This window comes from Carcharodon carcharias, chromosome 32, assembly GCF_017639515.1.
Source record: "Carcharodon carcharias isolate sCarCar2 chromosome 32, sCarCar2.pri, whole genome shotgun sequence".
Taxonomy (NCBI): domain Eukaryota; kingdom Metazoa; phylum Chordata; class Chondrichthyes; order Lamniformes; family Lamnidae; genus Carcharodon; species Carcharodon carcharias.
The window spans coordinates 19,426,025-19,443,896 of record NC_054498.1 but is presented as its reverse complement, the minus strand read 5'-3'; the positions used below and the strand labels follow the sequence as shown (position 1 = coordinate 19,443,896).

Sequence of the window (17,872 nt, the reverse complement as noted above, 5' to 3'; positions counted from 1 at the left end):
GAAATGTACTTAGAATGGGTGGTTAAGAAGTGTGTTAATTGTTTCAGGCTTGTAACTTAACTTTTTAAAAAAATGTTTCATTAAACAGCTATTGTAAAATTTACTTTACATCATTAAAAATGAAGATTTTCATTATTGTCCTAAGTTACTTGGTGTTTCAGGTCAATGAACATGATCTGTCTTGTGATTTTGGTTTACTGCTTCTGTTTGAGAATGGGCAACAGCTATGTCCCAGTATTGATGGATTTTTTTTGGGGGAGCCATCTTCTTTCAGTGGTGTGAATAGTTCCAGTAGCAATCCTTATACCCTCCAAAACCAGAAACTTTATCTTTTCTAAACTCTTGTGAACAGTGGTGCATACCTAAGGAGTCAACAGTTTCTCTCCTTTGAAGTAAAATGTACACTAATCTCTGCTTGTTATACAGCTAAGAATACAGAGAATTATTGTACATATTTTATAGAAGAACAAAAACCAACAATGTCAGTGGAACTTCAATAAACTTGCATATATTGAGTAAGTCTGTAATGGTGAATTGCTTTCTGGCATATTGGCCTGGGTCTTCCACGAAGAGGCAATCATCATTGGATTGCAGCTCTGCTTGAATTTTTTTCATGGTTAAATGCTGTTCTGCATTTCTTGCTGGTCTTCCTAGCCTGAATTCTCCAGAAATGCAGAGCACAGCGTTCCCCAGAGCTCCGTTTGCAGCACTGTGGTGTCGGGGTCAAAAACCATGAGACACGCCCCCTTTTTTCCCCCAGCACTAGCTGCTATATGGTTTAAAGGTCCAATGTGAATGTTCATGAATGGATGAGTGAATGGGTAGGGTGGCAGGTGGATTTGGAGGGGTAGTCAGGTTGGGAGCTAGTCAAGCCTGGTCAGGGCAGGGAGGTGTGGGGTAGTCAGTGAGTGATTGGGGGTCAGTCTGTAGTTACCCAGGAGTTAGACTTTTCTGTTTAACATTTCCTGGGTAACTATTCAGGTAAGTCCCATAGAACTATCTAAAGTCTCCAACTCTAGCACAGAGTCTGGGACATTTGAGGAGGGTCCTGGGGAGCAGGGAAATTGCCCTTCGGAAGTTAAAGTTCCTGGGTAATTCCTACGTAGGTCATCGTGTTGGGACTTTAGGGTCCCTACATGCATCTTGATTGCTCCGCTCCGACCTGGAGATGGAAGATCTGGGCTAATTGGTATAATATTGAATCCAATAGTTTAGTCCAATTAATACTATATGCTGTTTTGAATGGCAAATCCTGCTTGTTTTCAGTCATTTTTAGGCTGTTTTGATATCTACCCTCAAAGCAACTCTGTATCTGAGATCTTTTGTATTATACAATCAACTGCTTTTCAAAACTACAGCTATACCGTTTCAAACTACATCGTGGGTGTAAGTTCAGCCATTCTATTAATTTATTTTGGAAATTCTCTGAAATCCTTTAACAATATTTTGTATATTTTAATAACAGCCCAAATAATATATGTTTATTTTTAAAACAACTTGCCATTCTTACAAATGAACAAGTATTGTTATATGGTATAAATATGCAACTTTTCACTGCAATCATGCACAGCTGGAGAGAGTCTACTTTTTAATTTGCTGATTTTAAATTATAGCTAGTATCAATATATTCAATGGAACATGAAAGCCTTATGTTAAGTCATGTTAGAGAATTCTAGGGATATTTTTTAAAAACCCATGCATACAAAGGCAGTATTTCACATTTATTTCTTTTTACATAGAGGCTGGAAGTTTGCAATCACCTCCAAAAACCTCCCTCAACAAAAACTCTTAATTGATGCGAATCCTAAAGTTAGGTAGAACTAGGGTGTTGTGGATTTAAAAGACAGCCAAACTACCTCACTTCAGAATATTACATTCCATCGTATTTCAGTGTTGTTTAACCTTCATAGTGTCCTTCAACTCACCGTGAGAAACACTGCAGCAGATCTGCTAGTATTGGACAAGGTCGGAGCAGACTTATATTCATTGCACCTCCGAATTCTCACCCTTAAATGTTGCACTTGAAAATGTGTACATCAAATTTTGCACTTAATTGGTTGAAATAACATTTTAAAAAAATACTTGAGTCACAACTGAACAAGTATTTAGCACCGCGGCAGGAACAAAACTTTCTAACAATTAATAATAAGCAACTAGTAAAATTGCTGATACTTTTTAAAAAATAGAGCCAGTCAAATTGACTAATTACAGAAAATGCTTTTGACAGATTCTAAATTGAGAAACTTTTAATTCAAAATAAAGTTTCAAAACTAATGAACATTTTTTTTTAAAGTCAAAACTTAATTTTTAATGGATTTTGATCTCTTAGTTATATCTAAATTGTGCCCACACTTATTAGTCCAAGGCCTGAGTCTGTCTGAGAAACCTAGAACATGAGTTCATGCGACATCTTAGTTATTTCTCATCATTGCAAGAGCACTTTACTACTGCTCCCACTTTTTAATTGGCTGTAAAACTGATCTTTGCAAGACATGTCATGACTTGCTGCCTGTTGGCCTACTCTTGCCCCTTCTCTGAAAAGTACTGGTAGCATATAACCACGGAATCATAACTGGAGATTTTAAAACACTTCATGTATTAAAAGCCTCTCAGCAGTGTAAAACATGAATTTTAGTAGGGTAACCCTTTAATAGCATGTATGTACAAAGTTATTTGCTTATGCAATTTGTGTTCATTGAAGCAACTATGCTTTTATTCAAAACAAAAACAAAAATACCTGGAAAAACTCAGCAGGTCTAACAGCATCTGCGGAGAGGAGCACAGTTAACATTTTGAGTCCGCATGACTCTTCAACAGAACTAAGGAAAAATAGAAAAGGGGTGAAATATAAGCTGGTTTAAGGGTGTGTGGGACAAGAACAGCTGGATAGAGGGCCAGTGATAGGTGGAGATAACCAAAAGATGTCACAGACAAAAGGACAAAGAGGTGTTGAAGATGGTGATATTATCTAAAGGAATGTGCTAATTAAGGGTAGAAAGCATGAAGAGTCATGCAGACTCGAAACGTTAACTGTGCTCCTCTCCGCAGATGCTGCCAGACCTGCTGAGTTTTTCCAGGTATTTTTATTTTTGTTTTGGATTTCCAGCCTCTGCAGTTTTTTGCTTTTGTCTATGGTTTTACTCTTCTGAAAAATGGTTCCCTCGAAGCACTCTTCTCGTTTTTAAGGAATATTGTTCTGCCTCTCCCCATTCCCCTCCCGGTGCATGCCTGTTTAGGTTTCTGGGACTCATTACCCCTGCATTCTTACTAATCGTTATCACTGCCATCATTCGCTAGGCTATTTATTCCAGCATTATTGTGATGAAGAGATAATGTGCATAATGTTATTGGAAATTATTTTTTAGAATAGAATTCTAGTGGGGGCCTGTGTCTAGGTATGTGTCTGTGTGTGCCTTAATTGGATTAAAGCCAGCTAGTCTGGGTGCTTTGATGTATAGTAGTTTTGAGATGTTAATTGGGTGAACAGTAAGGTAAAGTGTTCATTTGCATTTGTTAAATAAACCATTCAAGACTGTGGGTGAAACCTTGCACCTAGCTAGAAGAAGCCAAACTGTTTTTTTTCAGTTTACTAAATTGTTGCTATGAAAAGGGTTTTATTGTTAGAAGAGCTGAAGTTCAAAAAACCTAGTAATACAATGGAAAATGTACATTTGGAGGGAAAGCTAGGTTATAAAGAAAGGAGTTTGTATAAGGTAGAGGCATTTAAGACCTAACCAGCCTGTCCTCCAACCAACTTGCAAAGGAACCTCATTTGGAATTCGTAAGGTCAAATGTGCTTTGCCTGGTGTCTGTGCAAAAGTCCATGGGTTACTGTTGCCTTAGTGGAGGTTTACGTGATTAATTTGGGGATTTTAAAAAATAATTATAGTAGTAATTTATAGCCATGTGTATGTGTTTAATTTGTTAAATAATAAATGTTTAATTTGGTTCTATTATAAAAACTGAGCCTCGGTCTTATTCCTACTGAATTCAAAGTCTGCATCTCGAAATTGCAAATTGCAAAAATGGGTTATGACAGTTGTTTCAAATTTCCCTCTGGGATCTGAACAACTCGGCCTTTACCATCGACTGTGTCATAATATTATGGGGCCACATGGTCATGAATTGTGCTGCTCCCCCATCTTGCACGCACAGGTCTATTTATCTTTGGTACCTGGAAAATAAAACTTTCTTAGTAGATCTACTTGCAAAGAAATTTAAGTGTGTCAGCATACATTTCTCTTGAGTTTGTTACTAAATTTAGTAGAAATTTGAAGCATTCTCACTCCCTTGACCTGAAACCTGACATTTGCAAGCTGTTACAAACCCTCTGATTAACCTCAGCCATTTATAAGTAGCTATAATTAGCTGAATTTGCATAACTTGATCACTTTCGCACAGGCAAGTGTCAGCATCTAAATGTCATGCTTGTACATCCTGAGCAATGCTATAGAATCCGAGAATGGGTAAGCACAGAAGGAGGCCATTCAGTCTGTCATGGCCATGCCAGCTCTCTACAAGAACAGCTCAGCTAGTCCCATTCCCCTGCCCTTTCCATTTATCCCTGAAAATGTTTTCTCTACAGCTGCTTAGCCAATTCCCTTATGAAAGCTTGATTTTGATCCTGCCTTCACCCACGCTAAGGTAGTGCTTTCTAGATCCTCTTGCTGCATTAAAAAAATGTTTTCTTCGTGTCACTGCTGATTCTTTTGCCAATTGCCTTAAATCAGCAACCCCTGGTTATTGACCCTTCAGCCAATGAGAATGGTTTCTCACTACCTCCTCTGTCTAGATCCATCATGATTTTGGATATTTCTATCAAATCTCCTCTTAGCCTCCTCTAAGGGAAACAGTCCCAGGTCCTCCGGTCTATCTACGTAGCTGAAGCCCCTCACCCCTGAATTGTTCTTGTAAACCTTTTTCTGCACTCTCAAAAGCCTTCATATCCTTTCTAAAATGTGTGCCTAGAATTAGATGCAATACTCCAGTTGAGGCCAATCCAGAGTGTTATAGAGCTTTATTACAATTTTCTTGCTTTTGTACTGTATGTCTCTTTTTTATAAAGTTCAGGATTCCATATACCTTTTTAACCACTTCCTCAATCTCTCCTGCTGCGTTCAATGATTTGTACACGTGTACCCCCAGGTCCATCTGCTGCTTCATCCCCTTTAGAATTGCACCCTTGTTTTATGTTGCCTCTCCTCATTCTTCCCACCAAAACGTACTTCACACTATCCTGCATATTGAATTTTATCTGCCACAACTTGTTTATTAAATGTGCCATAGAATATTTGCAGAATTTTTCTCCCCATTAACTTCCCATTCTTGTTACTTCAAATTCATGACAGGTTGGTGGGTAGAAAATAAAAGAAATTACTGATTACTAAATTCAGTGATGGAGAATGTTCACCTCTTGACCACGAAAAGCAAATTTTCATACTACTTTTAATGAATATCCTGAAGGATATTGGTTTCCATTGTCATTTACTATCCATTCTGGTGAGTCAGGTATGGATGTTTGCCCTTTGGATTTACAGAGACATGGTTGAGGTTGATAGTTTGCTCCATGGAGGATTAGAAGTTCCTTCACTGTCACTGGGTCAAAATCCTGAAACTCCCTCCCTAACAGCACTGTGGGTGTACCTACACCACATGGACTGCAGCAGTTCAAAAAGGTGACTCACCACCACCTTCTCAAGGGCAATTAGGGATGGGCAATAAATGCTTGCCTAGCCAGCGACGCTGACAGCCCATAAATGAATAAAAATAGCACACCATTATGGGCACAACATGATTCTATTTGTACGACCCATGCAGGCATGTAATTTGTCTATAATGGCCAGGAGCTACTTTCTATTTCTAAAGTTATACGAGCTGCTCAAAGTTTTGCATCAGCTCAGTTCGTGATCTATTGCTATCTTGATGCATTTTGATAGGAAGAACATGGACAGGCAATATAAAATAAGTGGTGAAATTTTGAAGGTGAAATTTTGAAGGGGAATTTTGCAGGAGCAGGAAGCCTTGGGTGTATATGTGCATAGATCATTGAAGGTGGCAGGACAGTTAGAGAGAGCAGTTAATAAAATATAAAGCATCCTGGGCTTTAATAAGCGCATAGAGTACAAGAGCAGGAAGGTTATGCTGAATTTATATAAGACACTCGTTAGACCTCAGCTGGAATGTTGTCTACGGTTCTGGGCACCATATTGTAGGAAGGATGTGAACACGTTGGAGAGAGTGCAGAAAAGGTTTACTAGAATGGTTTTAGGGTTGAGAATCTCCAGCTATGAGGATAGATTTGAGAGGTTGGGACTGTTCTCCTTGGAAAGAAGACGGCTGAGAGGAGATTTGGTAGAGATGCTCAAAACCATGAGGGGGCTGGACAGAGTGGATAGGGAAAAGCTGTTCCCACTTGTAAAAGATCAAGAACAAGAAGGCACAGATTTAGTGATTTTCAAAAGAAGCAAGTGTGATGTGAGAAAAAGCTTTTTCACACAACGAGTGGTTCAGGCCTAGAATGCACTGCTTGGTAGTGTGATGGAGGCAGGTTCAATTGAGGCATTCAAGAGAACATTGCTTCTATTTAAATAATCATCTAATGTGCAAGGGTATGGGGAAAAGGCAGGGCAATGGCACCAGGTCATAATGCTCATTTGGAGAACCAGTGCAGTCATGATGGGTCGAATAGCCTCCTTCTATGCTGCTAAGATTCTGTGATTCCACTCTGAGTTTTAAAAATATTGGAGAATGTTTCTCTGTCCACATGTCTGTGTTCAATTGTTGTTTTGTATTTCTTTCACAAGCTACCTTGTTGACAGAGCATACTTGGTGTATTTTTTGGTTTCTACTAACTGTACAGAAAGGGCTAAGGACCTTCAAGAATTTCAATGTGCAAGAAAAGTTTAATTGTGATCTACCTAGCACTTATTTCACACTTTAATGATTTTTCTTTTTATGTTTTAGGACTAATGGCAACAAAGTGACAAATTATGGCTCTAATGATTCCACCAGTGAAGCTAAAATGGTTAGAGCATCTCAATAGCTCTTGGATTACAGAGGACAGCGAATCCATTGCCACAAGAGAAGGTGTTTCTATTTTGTACAGCAAGCTAGTTAGCAGTAAAGAAGTGGTACCACTACCACAGCAGGTGCTCTGCCTTAAGGGACCCCAGTTACCAGATTTTGAACGTGAGTCCCTCTCCAGCGATGAACAAGAACACTATCTGGATGCTCTCCTTAGTAGCCAGCTGGCTCTGGCGAAGATGGTTTGCTCCGATTCCCCATTTGCAGCATCCCTTCGGAAACGTTTGTTGGTGTTACAGCGTGTTTTTTATGCTCTTTCCAACAAATACCATGATAAAGGTAAAGTCAAACAGCAGCAGCATTCACCTGAAAGCAGTTCTGGAGCAACAGACATCCATTCTGTCAGTGAACGTCCAAGATCTAGTACAGATGCTCTAATAGAGATGGGAGTTCGGACTGGATTAAGTTTATTGTTTGCACTATTACGACAGAGCTGGCTGGTGCCTTCCACAGTACCAGGATTGAACCTCTGTAATGATGTTATCCATACAGCAATAGATGTGATAAGCTCATTGCCACCATTATCTTTAGCAAATGAAAGTAAAATTCCAGCAATGGGACTGGACTGCTTGTCCCAAGTGACGACATTCCTGAAAGGAGTCACGATGCCAAACTCAGGAGCAGACATTTTGGGACGGAGATTAGCTTCAGAGTTACTGCTTGGACTTGCAGCCCAGCGTGGTTCGCTACGGTACCTTCTGGAATGGATAGAAATGGCTTTGGCTGCATCGGCTGTAGTTAGCACCATGGAAAAAACGAAACTGTCCGTGAGCCGAGAAGGAATGATCAGTCACGACTGTTTCATGAACATTCTTATACAAATGAGACGTTCTTTGGTATGTATCTGGAATCTGGTTTATAACACCCTGCATCAGATAAGCCAATCTATTTGCCTCCTCTAAACTTAAAATTTATAAATTATCAAATGATTTTGATTCTTAAACTTGAAACCCATTTTGCATGAAAAAATTGTGTATAAAATGTATTTTTGCTTGACTTGGAGGAATACATTTCTTTTGAATATTGTGCTTCCTGTAAGATCAAATTTGCTGTCCAATTAATGAGCTTGTCAGAATGAATATACAATAATGCTGTTGAGCCACTTGCATTAAGATTCAAACCAAACGCTTTAACCTTGTAGGTTTTAAATAGGTTATAAATCCAGCTGTGGAGTGCATAATATTGTATGGTAATAGAGTAGATGATCCAAACAAAAACTCGTTTTGGATAAGGTGGCCATCATCATGAAGCAACAAGGACCTTCTTTCGGTGCAGGGACACTTGGTCGATATCAGGAAAGTACATCAGGTATAGGAGGAAATCAGAGATGGTCGTGTGATGTACCTTATTTGTCAGATGTGATAGAAAGTACTGTGGCAGGACGTTTGTGAACAAAGCAGCTTTGACATAGAAAACGTTGTTACAGACCAGTCATCCTAACATCAATAATGCACAAGTTGCGAAAGGTGATGCATGATAAAATTAAGAAGTTAATTAAGAACAACTAGCATGGATTTGTAAAAGGTGAGACGTGCCTGGCATTTAATGGACTGCTGAGAGAAAATAGTGTGTTAAAGAAGAATTTGCTTGCTGTGTATGTGAATTCTCAAAATGAAGTGCTACATACGAAGCTTGTTAAGAACATTAAGGCATTTTGTGTTAAAAGATAGTTCATTAACTAATCAAGAGAGTTGTGGTTCATGGATGATTTTCAGAATGGAGGAATGTAAAGAGTGGCATCAGTACAGAACAGAAGTTCTGTTCCAGCTGTCAAGTCTATGGCAGCTCTTTGAAGGTGCAATCTAATTGGTCCTACTCCCTGCTCTTTCCCCATAACCCCGCAATTTTCTTAATTATGATGAGGTTACCATCAAAGGTTATCAAACACAAGAGCTTATGGAGCAGGTAGTAGCATTAGCATGGATAGAAGATTAGTTAGCTAACAGGAAGCAGAAAATAGGGATAAATGGGTCTAGTACAGAGGGACCTGGATGTACTTTGTACATGAATCACAAAAGGTTAGTATGCAGGTGCAGCAAGTGATTAGGAAAGTAAATTGAATGTTGGTGGTTATCGCGAGGGGAATTGGGTATAAAAATAGGGAAATGTTGCTACAGTATGCAGAGGAGGTTTACCAGAATGGTTCTATGGATAATGGATTTTAGCCACATGGTTAGATCGGAGAAGCAGGGATTGTTCTCAATGGATCAAAGAAGATTGAGGGACGATTTCATAGAGGCATATAAGATCATGATGAGCTTAGATAAGGTAGACAAGAAAAGTCGTTTTCTTTAACTGATGGTACAAGGCCTGGGGAACAGATATAAGGTTTTGGGGAAGAGATACAGATGATGTGAGGCAGAAATGTTTTATTCAGCAAGTGGTAATGACTTGCTGCCTGTGAGGGTGATGGAAGCAGTGATGATCAATGATTTCAAAAGGAAACTAGATGGACACTTAAGGGAAAAAACTTGCAGGGCTACAGGGTTAGAGTAGGGGGAAATGGGACTTATTGGATTGCTCTTCAGAGAGCTGATGTGGGGTTGGTGGTCTGTGCTGTAATGACTCTGCACTTAGTGACAGACTAAAACTGGGTATGGTAGATGAAACGAGTGTAAATTATTTCTAGGATTGATTGTGCACTTCAAGGTTATGCTTAAAACTCCCTGTTTTGTCCACCTCTTTCCTCTTATCTGTGTCCTTCTAAGGTACTGGAATTGTGTAGAGGAGTCATCGGCCATGGTTGCAGCAAATAATTAGGTCGCCCAGGAGATGCCATTCAACCTTTCACCCTCCCAATAAATAAGAAACCTGATTAAGAATGAAAATTTTGAGGGCTTCCTGAGAAATAACCATTCGTCTGCACAACTTTGGGAAGGATGGTTGCATGATCAATGGATCAGATCCAAGCTCTGCAGTCCTGCCACATCCAGTTGTGAATGGTGGTGGACAATTAACTTACTGGAGGAGGAGGCTTGACAAATATCCCCATCCTCAATGATGGGGGAGCCCAGCATATCGATGCAAAAGTCGGGGCTGAAGCATTTGCTACAATCTTCAGCCAGAAGTGTGGAGTTGATGATCTACCTCACCCGCCTCCTGAGGTCCCCAGTATCTCAGATGCCAGTCTTCAGCCAATTCTATTCACTCGTGATATCAAAAAATGGCTGAAGGTGCTGGAGACTGTAAAATCTAGATTCCCTCCACTTCCTAGGTGGCTTCTTGGAGACTTTAATCAGCAACTGCATCAACGCCTTGTAAGATGCACAGCCCTTGGCTGCAGCTGCCACCTCAGCATTCCGCTCAACTTCAGGCCAACTCAAATCAACATTCTGGCAATAGTACTGAAAACTTGTGCTGCAGAACTTGTCACGCCCCTAGCCAATCTGTTCCAGTACAGCTACAATACCGGCATCTACCCAGCAATATGTAAGATTGCCCATATATGTCCTGTACACACAAAGCAGGACAAATTCAACCTGGCCAGTTACCACCCCATCAGTCTACTCTCAATCATCAGTAAAGTTATGGAAGGGGCCAAAAACCAGTGCTATCAAGTGGCACTTGCTTAGCAATAATCTGCTCACTGGCGCTTAGTTTTGGTTCCAACAGGGCCACTTGGCTCCTGACCTCATTACTGCCTTGGTTCAAACATGGACAAAAGAACTGAACTCCACAGGTGAGGTGAGAGTAACTGCCCTTGACATCAAGGTAGCATTTGACTATGTGTGTCATCAGGAGCACTAGCAAAACCAGAATCAGTGGGAATCAGGAGGAAAACTCTCCACTGGTTGGAGTCATACTAAGCACAAAGGAAGGTTGTGGTTGTTGGAGGTCAGTCATATCAGCTCCAGGGCATCACTGCAAGAATTCCTCAGTGTAGTGTCCTTGGCCCAACTATCTTTAGCTGCTTCATCCATTGACCTTCCTTCCATCATAAGGTCATAAATGTGGGGATGTTTGCAATGTTCAGTACCATTCATGGTGACTCAGATACTGAAGCAGTTCATGTCCAAATGCAGCACGACCTGGACGATATATCCAGGCTTGGACTGACGGTGGCATGAATGTTACTTGCCACTTAAGTGCCAGGCAATGACTATCTCCAATCTAACCATTGCCCCTTGACATTCAATGGCATTACCATCATTGAATCCCACACTATCAACATCCTTGGGGGTTACCATTGACCAGAAACTGAACTGGACTAGCCATATAAATACTGTGACCACAAGAGCAGGTCAGAGGCTAGGAATCCTGCGGCAAGTAATTCGCCTCCTGACTTCCCAAAGCCTACACTACAGGGCACAAGCCAGGAGTGTGATGGAATACTCTCCACTTGCCTGGATGAGTGCAGCTCCTACAACACTCAAGCTTGACATCATCCAGGACAAAGCAGCCTGCTTGATTGGCACTCCTTCCACATTCACTTCCTCTATCCACCACCAATGCACAGTGGTAGTGTGTACCATCTACAGTGTGCACTGCAGGAACTCACCAAGGCTCCTTAGCACCTTCCATACCCACGACCACTATATCTACAAGAACAAGGGCAGCAGGGAAATGGGAACACCACCACTTGGTAGTTCCTTTCCAAGCCACTCACCGTCCTGACTTGGAACTATATCACTATTCTGTCGCTGGGTCAAAATCCTGGAACTCCCTCCCTAATAGCACTGTGGGTGTACCTACACCACATGGACTGTAGCGGTTCAAGTAGACAGCTCACCACCACCTTCTCAAGCAATTAGGGATGGGCAATAAATGCTGGCTTGGCCAGTGACAATCACATCCCATGAATGATAATAAAAACCCACTTTCATACAGCATTGAGTGTTTCCTGATAAAGTATACACTGGCACTTGTAAAGGTGCACAAATGATTATATATGTGCAATTCATCATTTTCTGTACTCTGGGGACGGCATGCTTGTGGAAAATATACATCTGTCTGTTTTGATCTGCAACTTCATGGTTAAGTAAAGGCAGGTGTTTGAAGCAAATTAGGAACCTTTTTTTTTTAAAAGCAGTTGTTCATGGCATTCAAGCTGACCTGAGAGAGTGTATATCTGTAGAGATGCTGTGGTACAAAGATTGATTACCATTGAGAGTTGGATGATGGATTGTACCTGTTAGTGCAATTGGCAGTAATCAGTGAGTCTCCGTCATAATCCAAGCACTGCTCTTTCCTGATGCTTGGGTAGCCTCCTCCACTGTGGTACTTGTTAGGTGCGTGAGGACTCTTCCCATGTCCTCTAACCAATCCTGCTTTCTCCAAGATGTTTGTACAACATTTTCCTGTGCCTACAATAACTTTCAGAGCGTTATTTTGTGTGTTTGTCTGGTTCTTTGATCAAATTCTCTTGGGTATCTCCACTACTCTGGCACCAGCTTTTATTGTGATCTTTTTATAGGTTTTACCTTGTCTGTTTTCTTTTACTGACACAAACTGATGAAGTGCAACTTGCCTGTAGACTGTCCTGTTATGTTACTCTGACTCACGTAGGGGAGGGGGTAATTTTTCTTCAATCTGTTAAAAGCGCCTGATCCACTGTGTTCTTTTACCTTTTTGCTTGCACTCTGCACCCTGTCATCATGTTTTATAATATGGGATTCTCATTCTAAATTCCTCTCTCTGGCTTCTTTGCTGTTCACCTTGAAGTACCTGTACATGTTCTTTACCCCCTCCCCAAACCCAGCCCGTCACCCCTTCCCCTGAAGTCACCTCTTTTGCTCTTAGTCACATTGTTTATGCTGCTCTCCTCCCTTTAAAACGTCTATGGATGTTCCTTTCCATGAATGGGACTTTTTTTGTTATGTTGCTGTTTCACTTGTCTGAGTGCATTGATCTCTTATGGCCACTTCTAATTTGCTGTTCAGGCACTAACTATGTTAACTTTCATTTGACATTTTTAATTAATTGTGCAAACTTTGATTTTCACAGGGTTCATCAGCTGATAGGAGTCAGTGGCGAGAACCCACTAGGACACCTGATGGCTTGTGCTCATTGTATGAGGCAGCTCTGTGCCTCTTTGAAGAGGTATGTAAGATACTTCTGCTACGCAATACATTGATTTTGATTTTTCTTAGATTCTTTTTTGAAAATAACTCTATTAAAGGATTTTAGCACTTAATTGATGTTTAATGCTCATTGACTAGAAAGAAACTTGCATTTTTTATAAAGCACTTTCCCACATCATCAAGGCACTGCACATCCATTGAATTACTTTTGAAGGATAGACTCTGTTATACAGGCATACTAGTTTGAAAATAAGATATAAGCAGTTTTTCTTTAATGGGATATGGGTGTCACTGGCAAGGTCAAGATTTGTTGCCCATCCTTAATTGCCCAAGACAGTTAAAGGGGTAAGAGTCATGAGTGTTTTTAATATCGGGGTTGGCCTTGTGTTAGTATGCTGTTGGTAATTTGGAGCTATCAAGCTTGAAATTGATGACTTTCCTTGATTTTTTTGGTTCACAGGTTTGTCGAATGGCCTCAGACTACTCAAGGACGTGTGCAAGCCCTGACAGTTTACAGAGTGGTGATGCTCCTGTGGTGTCAGAGACATGTGAAGTGTATGTTTGGGGTAGCAACAGCAGTCATCAGCTGGTTGAGGGAACACAGGAAAAAATTCTGCAGCCAAAATTAGCTTCAAGTTTTGCTGATGCTCAGACTGTAAGTAGGATATTTATATATTTTCCACTCTGCTTTCCTAACTTACAAATATTTTTATAATGGGTATTCTTTGTAAAACCGTGATGGAACTGTAGCAGCTGGCAATAGATATAGCTACTGTTTCTTCTACAGGGATTAGTGAACTTTAACCACATTGCAAACGTTTTAGTGTTTAGGATATTGTCTCGGGGTGGGGGAGTGGAAACCATTATGAACAAATATGTAGGAATATTTCACAAACGAATGATATTTTGTAAGTTTGATTTTAACTATTTAATTAGGATTGTTTTGTGACAACACTGTTATTACACCCAGGGAAAGATTCATCATCCCCTTTGAAATGTAATCTTGAATGTTAACTTAATAAAACGAACTATGGTGATTATGATGCGTTATGGATGCATGTGTTCAGAAAAGAGCGGTGTATTGAATATGGTGCTTATTGCATATAAAATGTTCCTTGTTGCAGATCGCTCAGCATTTACATGGAAATTCAATTGTCCTAGCGAAGTGTTTTTCATGTTTACTAATTTGTGTATTTGTCCTTCATAGCGACGTTTTGGTAAATTATTTAGTAGTATTGCTGAGAGGACAGCATAGAATGCTAAGAGCTGTTTTTTGAAGTAGCAGCATATATGAGAGTAATGAGAAGGACAACAAAATAAACTGCTGACTCAAGATGGTCAGCTTGGAAAAGAGATATTCAGACAGATGGAAAGTATCTGAAAGGAATTGTAATGTAATTCATTTTGGATTGTCGATTTAAGTTGACAGATGAGGGACAATAGAAATGAGAAATGAAAGCACAAAAAAATTGAAGTAATTGGTGATCTTAAAATACATGGAATGGAATACAAAGACTGATCTGAGTTGTCTTTGTTGTGGAGTGTAATGGTAGATCAGGCCCAGCAGGGGAGCTGCTATTTAAGTGGATTTGCAGAAATCCTATTTAAGTGGCGGCTCAACAAATCCATCTAATAGTAGAAGAAAGACATTCTGATATGCTGACTAATAAAGGAAATTATTAAAATCCATAACATTTGGCTTTGTGGTTAACACTCATTGTATTATTAATACTCGCAATAACAAGCCAAGGGATAAAACAACACCTCAGATGTGCAGGAGCTTAGAACAGGATTGAAAAAGTCTTGCATTTACTTAGCATTTTTGATGACCTCAGGTCTTTCCAAACTGCATTTAAGTGAGGAGTAGAACCAGGCAGTTCATTAGTTGAACCTCGTCCTTTCCAGTCCCCTGAAGAGTACAGTATTTTCTGTGTTAAGTTTGCCATAGAATTAGGTGTTTGTCTTTGTCACAGATGTTAGCAGAAGAGTAATTTGGTGCCTGATAATTGTGATTGGTTAACTTTCACTCTGGAGAAATAACATGGTTTGTGACTTGATTGCTTACTATTTGGGAAGCTCAGTTTTATTTGATAGAACCATTGAATGCAATCATTTAAGTGTTGTATCTTTAAATCCAATGCCTGTGTTGTGATTGTTGCCATGTTTCATGGATTTTTGTTTTCTTTCCCACTTAGATTGAAGCTGGACAGTATTGCACATTTGTCATTTCATCTGATGGATCAGTAAGAGCCTGTGGCAAGGGCAGTTATGGAAGGCTTGGTCTAGGTGATTCAAATAACCAATCCACCTTGAAAAAGTTAACCTTTGAGCCACATCGTGCCATCAAAAAAATCTCTTCCTCAAAAGGATCTGATGGACATACTCTAGCATTTACCACAGAGGGAGAAGTTTTCAGCTGGGGTGATGGTGACTATGGAAAACTTGGGCATGGAAACAGTTCAACACAGAAATATCCCAAACTTATTCAGGGACCTTTGCAGGGGAAAGTAAGTGGTCAGTGCTTAAATTCTAAGAATTATAATTTTGTTTAGCTCTTGATGGGTAACTCTCGTCCTTTTTATTGTTTCATATTTCTGAAGTGAAGAACTTGATTCAGCCTAACCTTTTTTTCCTCAACCTCTTTTGTAGTGGTGAAAATTGGAAGAGCTGTAATAAATAATAATTATAAATCAAAATGAAATACTTGTGCTCTGTGGTTGCTCAGAATGACATGAGTTTCTACCTGTCCTTTTTAAAGGCCGTTGTATGTGTCTCTGCTGGCTATAGACACAGTGCAGCCGTTACAGAAGATGGTGAATTGTACACCTGGGGTGAAGGAGACTTTGGGAGGTTAGGTAAGAAAAATTTTTGAACTTGCTTGGCAATGTATACCTAATGCTGGGTTGTATACTAAGATTGGACAAAATTGTGTGACAAAACTGTCTCCAGCTGAACAAAAAAATTTGTCTGTTTTTACATAGTGAAAGAGCAAGTATAAGAATTAATCAACTGAGCAAATAAGCCTAACTGAGGTAGAAAAAAACTGTTGATGTAGTTTGAATGTTTTAAATTGCTTGAACCTAAATTGTCCTCCAATGTTCCAATGGAAGGAATGATGTCCTGGTACATAATCACAAAAAAGTTAGTGGGCAGATACAGTAAGTGGTTAGGAAGGCAAATGGAATGTTGTTGGTTAATACAAGGGGAATGGAATATAAAAGTGTGGATAGTTTGCTACGATTGTACACATTGGCGAGACCACATCTGGACTACTGTGTACAGTTTTGCTCTGCTTGTTTAAGGAAGAAGCAGTTCAGAAAAGGTTCACTTAACTTTCCTCATCCCAGGAACCAGTCATCTTATGAGGAAAATTTGGATGGGTCGGACTGATATCTATTGTAGTTTAGAAGAATGAGCGGTGACCTTATTGAAACACATAAGATCCTGAGGGGAATTGACCTGAGGGGAATTGACAAGAGTGTATGTTGAAAGGATGTATTCCCTTGTGGGAGAGAGCAAAACTAGGGGACACAGCTTTAAAAATAAGGGCTCCGCCATTTAAGACAGATGAGGAGAAATATTTTGAGTCCTGAGCCTGTGGAACTCTCCTCCTTAGACAGGGATAGAGGCAGGGGCATTGAATATTTTAAAGGCAGAGGCAGGTAGATTCTTGACTAACAAGGGAGTCAAAGGCCAAAACAAAAAGCGCTGGAAAAGCTCAGCAGGTCCTACAGCATCTGTGGAGAGAAAGACAGAGTTAACGTTTTGAGCCCGTATGACTCTTCAGAAGAAGGGCTCAAAACGTTAACTCTGTCTCTCTCTGCACAGATGCTGTCAGACCTGCTGAGTTTTTCTGGCACTTTTTGTTTTTGTTTCAGATTTCCAGCATCCGCAGCACTTTATCTTTGTTATAAGGGAGTCGAAGGATTTTTTTTTTTTAAAAATTGTTTATGGGATGTGGGCATTGCTGGCCAGGCCAGCATTTATTACACACCCCTAGTGCAGAGGGCATTTAAGAGCCAACCACATTGTTGTGGGTCTGGAGTCACATGAAGGCCACAATCAAATCAACCATGATCTTATTAAATGGCAGAGTGGGCTCAAGGAGCTGAATGGCCTTGTCCTATTTCATGTGTCTGCGTGGTTAAACCTTGAAACATAAATGGGTTAGCATCCCTAGATAAAGGAATGAGGAATTTGATATATGCAGATGTCTTTGTGCAATAGAAACACTGACTAGTTATTGAAGTTGCTTTCTTGGTAAATATTTTAATTTGGCCTGATGTGGCCTTGTTTCTTTTTTGTTAACTGAACTGGAAGTAGTGACATTTTTTATGTAATTCCAAATTCAAGCGCTTTAATCTGAATCATGTGCTTAATCCTTAATTATCCATATATCTTTAAATGCTCACTTTCTAAAAGTTTTCCCTTAGTTAATGTTAGACTAACTACTGTGCAGTCACCAGGTTTGTCCTTTCCTCCATGCTTGAAAGGAGGTGTTACGTTAGCTACCCTCTGCTACCCTGGCACAATTTACATAATTGCAGAAGACTATTTGCGGTCAGGGCCTTCTTTTTCTTCTGCCTGCCTTCGGTTACTGCAAGTGCTGGGTGATGTTTATCTGACTTCTGTTTTTTCCAGAAGCGACCTTTTTCTGCAGTTAAATCTAATTGTTCTACGTTCTTCTCTAGTGCTCCTATATTCTCATTTTCACCATCATTAGTAAGAATGGAGACTTATTGCAAAGGCACAATTCCCTGGAGTTCCTT

The 17,872-nt window shown here is 40.0% G+C and overlaps 1 protein-coding gene across 11 annotated transcripts in view; it reads left to right on the top strand.

Moving 5' to 3' along the window:
- Positions 1–17,872, top strand: part of herc1 (HECT and RLD domain containing E3 ubiquitin protein ligase family member 1) — a 231,321-nt gene that overhangs the window by 35,228 nt on the left and 178,221 nt on the right. For all 11 annotated transcript variants that reach the window (XM_041178586.1, XM_041178583.1, XM_041178585.1 and 8 more), the window contains exons 3-7: positions 6,964–7,919; positions 13,027–13,122; positions 13,564–13,758; positions 15,299–15,610; positions 15,862–15,958. In XM_041178586.1, the coding sequence (XP_041034520.1) occupies positions 6,990–7,919; positions 13,027–13,122; positions 13,564–13,758; positions 15,299–15,610; positions 15,862–15,958 (1,630 nt within the window). In that variant the 5' untranslated portion in view covers positions 6,964–6,989. The remainder of the gene's footprint in view (positions 1–6,963; positions 7,920–13,026; positions 13,123–13,563; positions 13,759–15,298; positions 15,611–15,861; positions 15,959–17,872) is intronic.